Source organism: Myotis davidii, unplaced genomic scaffold (genome assembly GCF_000327345.1).
Source record: "Myotis davidii unplaced genomic scaffold, ASM32734v1 scaffold134, whole genome shotgun sequence".
Taxonomy (NCBI): domain Eukaryota; kingdom Metazoa; phylum Chordata; class Mammalia; order Chiroptera; family Vespertilionidae; genus Myotis; species Myotis davidii.
This window is the reverse complement of record NW_006288853.1, coordinates 3,138,773-3,145,413: the sequence shown is the minus strand read 5'-3', so window position 1 is coordinate 3,145,413 and position 6,641 is coordinate 3,138,773. Positions and strand designations below refer to the sequence as shown.

Below are 6,641 nucleotides of genomic sequence, written 5' to 3'. Positions count from 1 at the left end.
TAGAAAAAGTAAAGAATTCAGTAAGGTGGCCGATTACAGAATGAATATGTATGTACAGTTGACCCTTGAACAAGATGGGTTTGAATTGCTTGGGTCCACTTACACGTGCATTTTTTCCCCCTAAATTCATACAGTACTGTAAATGTTACTTTCTCTTCCTTGTGATTTTCTTAATATTTTCTCTTCTCTAAGCTTACTTTATTGTAAGAATACATATAACATACAAAATATGTGTTAATAAACTTTATGTTATCAGTAAAGCTTCTCTTCAGCAGTACTGTTAGTTAAGTTTTGGCGGAGTCAAAAGTTATATGTGGCCCTAGCCAGTTTGGCTCAGTGGATAGAACGTCAGACTGCGGATTTTGTTGCAGACTCCTCCCCCGCCCGGGCCCAGGTCAGGGCTTGTGCAGGAGGCAACCAATCAACGTGTTTCTCTCACATCAATGTTTCTCTCTGTCTTTCCCTCTTTCTTCTCTTCTCCCTGAAAATCAATGGAAAAGTATCCTTGGGCAAGGATTAACAACAACAATAACAACAACAAAAGTTATATGTGGATTTTTCACTTTATGGGGGTGGGGTTGGTGCCCCCAAGCCCCGTGTTGTTCAAGGGTCAAATGTATAAATGAGATCATACGGTATTTATCTTTTTCTTTCTGACTTATTTAACTTAATGTCTTCAAGGTCCATCCATGTTGTTGTAAATAGCAAGGTTTCATTCTTTTTTTTATAGCTGAATAATATTCCATTTTTACAGCTGAATAATATGACGTTTTCTTTACCCATTCATTCATCAATGGACATTTAGGTTGTTCCATGTCTTGGCTATTATAAATAACTAGGGCCCCAAGGCACGAATTTGTGCACCTTGAAAGGACTGTGGGTGTGAGGCTGTGGTGGGCACAGGGGCAGGTCCCGGCCCATCCTCCATCCCCCATCCAGCCCCTCCCACCGCATCACCCGGTCCCCTCTCTGCTGGCAGCCCTGCTCCTGCCACCACCGTTCCCACGTGCTGACGCCCTCCGGCCCCACTTGCACCTGCTGACGGCACGGAGCAGTGACTGGGGCTGCTCCACCATCCTGCCTCGGCCAGATGTTCCACGTGCACCCCCTGGTGGTCAGCACACGTATAGCGACCAGTTGTTCGGTTGTCCCGCCATTTGGTCTATTTGCATATTAGAATTTTAACTATATAGATGCTTCAATGATAGTGCATATATGTTTTTGAATTAGTATTTTCAGCAGGTAAATACCCAGAAGTAGAATTCTAGATCATATGTCAACTTGTTTTTTAACTCGTGAGAGAATTTTTGTTACTGCAACTCATGACTACCTTTTTTTATTTAATAGCATGAATACCACAGTGTCTGAGAGCCCCTTCAAGTGTGATCCCGATGCTGCCAAAGCCATTGTGGATGCTGTACGTAAATGCTTCCTTGAAAAAGGACAAATATGGTGCTAAATGGGGAGGGAAAGTACTGCTTTCACCAAGTACTTGAGTACCTCCTGTATGCATATTACTGCGTGAGGTCTTGAAATTACAAAACGTGAGCACACCTAAGCAGACATTTGACTGCATGTCAAGTTTGGTCTATTTGCATATTAGAATTTTAACTATATAGATGCTTCAATGATAGTGCATATATGTTTTTGAATTAGTATTTTCAGCAGGTAAATACCCAGAAGTAGAATTCTAGATCTAGTAGAATTCTAGTTCTAGTTTCATTTTTTTGAGGAATCCCTACACTGTTTTCCATAGTGGCTGTATACATTTCCCACCAACAGTGCACAAGGATTCCCTTTTCTGACACTTTTTTCCCGTTGCTGACACTTTTTGTTGCTTGTCTTTTTGATGACAGTAATTTTAACAGGTGTGAGATTTTCTCATTGTGGTTTTGATTTGCATTTCCCTGATGATTATTGATGTTAAACATCGTTTCAGGTAGCTTTTTGGTATATGGGACGACGCTCCAACCAGCCACCTGGCTGGGACAATGGGATTATTTTCTTAATTTCTCTCTGATAGTTTGTTATTAATGTATAGAAGTGCAATGGTTTATGTATACCGATTTTGTATCCTGCAACTTGAGTAAACCTGAGGTTCAAGTAAATTGAACTTGAATCTCCTCTGGCCTGCCATCTTCAACTTGTTTTTTAACTCGTGAGAGAATTTTTGTTACTGCAACTCATGACTACCTTTGTTTTATTTAATAGCATGAATACCACAGTGTCTGAGAGCCCCTTCAAGTGTGATCCCGATGCTGCCAAAGCCATTGTGGATGCTGTACGTAAATGCTTCCTTGAAAAAGGACAAATATGGTGCTAAATGGGGAGGGAAAGTACTGCTTTCACCAAGTACTTGAGTACCTCCTGTATGCATATTACTGCGTGAGGTCTTGAAATTACAAAACGTGAGCACACCTAAGCAGACATTTGACTGCATGTCAAATGTAAAAGCTGAGTAGTGTCCTAGTCCACCCTAAATTGGGCAGGTAGCAAACTAGTACAATTTGTACTACTAACCCAAGTGCCTGTGTACCTATTATAAGCCATGTTTCACAAAAGAATCAATGGCAACTTACTTGTCAAGGTCAGTTAAAGTTATCACAATTTAGGTACTGTTGCAGGGGCAGTTCATAATCCTAGAAAAGACTTTCATGTAAGGCAGTAAAATTTTTTAAAATATATTTTTATCGATTTCAGAGAGGAAGGGAGAGAGATAGGTAGACACATCAATGATGAGAGAGAATCATTGATCAGCTGCCTCCTGCATGCCCCCCACTGTGGATTGAGCCTGCAACACAGGCCTGTACCCTGACCTGGAATCAAACTGTGACCTCCTGGTTCATAGGTTGGTGTTCAACCACTGAGCCACACCAGCCGGGCTAAGACAGTAAACTCTATCAAAGACATAATTTTGTTTTTGTATTATTTTTTATCTGATTCAGATTAACTAATATATTTAACTAGATCGTCTTAATTTATGCTCGTTTACAATATTAAATAAGGAAAACAAAAGAAAATTAAGTCTGATTTTGTACTGCTTTTTAATTGAGTAAAAGGAAAAATAATTTAGTGATGAGGCCAATAATGTATATTTATCTTTATGTATGAATCCTGACAAAGTTGAAACGAATAAGAAAAATTGGATAGGAAAAGCTATTGGTTGGCAGTCATAACTTTTCAATGAGAACACTCTGCCTACATTTTATATATATATAATAAATATTAAATCACTATGTGTGTAAATCAGTTTTTATTCTTTATTTCAAAATACATTTAGTTTCATTATTCTCATGTATGTCATTTAAAGAGGCTTGAGTTTGTTAACCTTTTTTAGCAGTAGAGCAAACCTTGCATTCCTATAAATTATTATTTTTTGAACCTAAAAATTAGGATAGTTGTCTTCTGTTCAGATTCATTTTCATTTTCGTCAGCATACTTTTTTTAGTTTTTTTAAAAAGAATTAGACTAATATATTTTTAACATTTTATTTTAGTTACCACCACCATGTGAATCTGCCTGCACAATACCTGCAGATGGTAAGAACAATATTCTAGTAAAATTACATTAAACCTTGTGTGAATGTGTGGGAAAATTATATCTATAGATAAATCTTACATACCACATCCATACAAAGAAAGAGAAGGAAGGGGAGAAGAAACATTTGTAGAGTTTCATAATGTATGTAGGAAGAAAATGGTTGTATGTACCACCTTCGGTGCCAACCCTAATCACAGCCATTTCCACACCATGACCTGCTCTCTGGGTTCTGGGTACATGCTTCGTGGACTCTGGGTCCCCATCTGGCCATAGGCTGCTTCACCCAGCACTGAGTTCTCTCCCCTATAGATTTAGAATTCGCTATCAGGTTCCTCTAATGAGAATCACATGTTTATATGATTAGTATCAAGAGTAACGAAGCCTAAAAGGAAACACTGGTAAATGGCCTGTTTTTGCCATAGTGAAACTTGCAAGTCTGAAAGTTCGTTTTATGGTAATCAATAGTAGGATACATTAAAGCAAGTATATTCTTCTTTGTTGTATGTTGGGTATATTTTGATTCTCAATGAGGGTTCTAATTTGTTTTTCTTTTCTCTGAATATAGTGGATAAATGGTTCCATCACCAGAAAAACTAAGGAAATTTCTCTGGAATACAAGCTGATATTACTGCATCATACTCATCTGGAAGTATTAGATGCAAAAGTAGTGGCTTTTCTAAGCTTTAAATTTATAGAACTAATCTAACTAACAAAGGAAATTCTGCTGTGACCAATCCAATATATTTAGTGTGTTATCCATATGAAAGCATTTTTCATCTCAGCTAAGGTAACTTTTAGCACATGCTTAAATATCAAAGCAGTTATTGGAATTTGGAAGTCATTTGTGAATAAATGTGCGAGATATTGGATGTATATGTTTACTATGTGTTAGAAAATAAAATTATTTTGCTGAAATTTGTCTTATATTTTCATTTTAATCTAAAGTCAGACATTACCAAGCAGGCATGGGTGCTATTTGTTGTTTGTTTTCTATCAATGAAATTTAATAACTTTTAGACTAAAACTGATATTACTTTTAGGAATCTGAAAGTGAAATTTCTTATTTTTACAGTAGTCTTGATACTGTGCTCTTGCCCAATTCTTAGCATCCCACTGTAAAGCAGAAGCTTTTAAATTTATATCATATTAGCAGAAAACACAACCTTGCTCACCTTTTGAAGTGATATAGTTACCTTCTTTACTTCTCTAGGCAACTAATTGAACTCTTAAGTTATTTACATTATTCTCTGAGTTATCAGCCGGAATAGCTTTGTGATTAAGTTCATGGGCTGTGGACCTATACAGACATGAATTTTTAATCCTAGCCCATCTACTTATTAATTCTGTAATCTTAGGTCAGTTCCCACCCAACTTCTGGTCCTTCATTTGTAAAATTGAAGAGATGAGCCTGGCTGGCATGGCTCAGTGGTTGAGCATCGACCTATGAACCTGGAGGTCACGGCTTGATTCCCAGTTTGGGCATATGCCTGGATTGCGGGCTCGAATCCCAGTGTGGGGCGTGCAGGTGGCAGCCAATCAATGATTCTCTCTTCTTTGATGTTTCTACCTTTCTCTCCCTCTTCCTTCCTTTCTGAAATCAATAAAAATATATTTTTTTAAAAAGTGAGGAGATGTATTAAGCATTAAAACACTTTGACATTTTTAATGAAATCATTGTGTCACAGGCAGCTGTAAGAAATAATAGAGAGATTCTCTCTATAACTTGCCTAGATTCCCCCAAAGGTAAGATTTTGTAAAACTGTAATATGATATCACAGCCAGAACATTGGCTTTTATTCAATCCATCAATCTTATTAGGATTTCCCAGTTTTATACTCATTTGAATGATATATTCTATACAAGTTAATCACCTATGTAAGTTCTTGCATCCTACAAGATACTGGTTCTTTCCTGTTTTTCTCTGAAAGTATTATAGTGTTACATTTAAGTCTATGGTCCATTTTGAGTTTGTTGTTGTATAAGGTGTTAAAGTTTAAGTCAAAGTTCTTTTTTTTTTCCCAAGGACGTTCAGTTTCTTCAGTACCCTTTGTTGCAAGGCTATTCTTCATTAAATTGGTGTTGTGCTTCTGTTAAATATCAGATGCATGGGTCTGTTTCTGGGTCCTCTGTTTGTTCCACTGATCTATGTGTGTGTTCCTCTGTCAGTACCACACTGTCTGGATTTCTGTAGCTGCATGGTAAGCCTTACTACCACACAGAGTACTTCCTCCCACTTTAGTCTCTATCAAGAATTGTTTAACTAGTTGTTTAAATGTGCCTTCTTATTTAAATTTTTTTCTATCTTCTCTATTTATATATTATCCTCACTCAAGGACATTTTTCCGTTGATTTTTAGAGTCTGAAATCAACAAAAATATATTTTTTTAAAAAGTGAAGAGATGTATTAAGCATTAAAACACTTTGAAATTTTTAACGACACATCGAGTGGTTGCCTCCTGCACGCGCCCTGACTAGGGCCCAGGCCGGGAGGAGCCTGCAGCCAAGTTACGTGCCCCTGACCTGAATCGAACCACAGTTTTATACTCATTTGAATGATATATTCTATACAAGTTAATCACCTATGTAAGTTCTTGCATCCTACAAGATACTGGAGAGAGAATCATTAGCTGCCTCCTTCACTCCTTACTGGGGATTGAGCCTGCAACCCAGTCATGTGTCCTGACTGGGAATCGAACCCTAACTTCCTGGTCCATAGGACGAAGCTCAACCACTGAGCCTCACTGGCCAGGCCTCATTTAAATTTTAAAATAAAACGTTCCTATGTCTGTTGTTTATGCCTATAGAAAATCTTGCTGAGATTATGATCGATCAATTTTAGCCATGTGCTTACTTTCCTAATGTGTTTGTTAGTGATTTCTAGTTTGATCCCATTAAGATCAGGAAGCACACATTGTATGATTTCAATACTTTTTATATTGTTAAGGTTGTTCTATGGCCCAGAATGTGGTCTGATTCGGGGAATGTTCCACAGGTGTTTAGAAAAAAATATGTATTTTGATGGTGTTGGGTGGAATATTACATTTCTGTTAACTAACTCCTGTTGATGGATGGTAATGTTCAGATCCTTGATATCCTTGATA

The 6,641-nt window shown here is 37.4% G+C and overlaps 1 protein-coding gene across 1 annotated transcript in view; it reads left to right on the top strand.

Annotated features, from left to right (window-relative positions):
* The window catches only part of PPA1 (pyrophosphatase (inorganic) 1), a 49,437-nt gene extending 44,982 nt beyond the window's left edge, over positions 1-4,455 (top strand). The window contains exons 13-15 of the mRNA XM_015562103.1: positions 1,338-1,417; positions 3,497-3,539; positions 4,106-4,455. Coding sequence (XP_015417589.1) covers positions 1,338-1,417; positions 3,497-3,539; positions 4,106-4,137 — 155 coding nt within the window. The 3' untranslated portion in view covers positions 4,138-4,455. The remainder of the gene's footprint in view (positions 1-1,337; positions 1,418-3,496; positions 3,540-4,105) is intronic.
* The last annotated feature ends 2,186 nt before the right edge of the window (positions 4,456-6,641 follow it).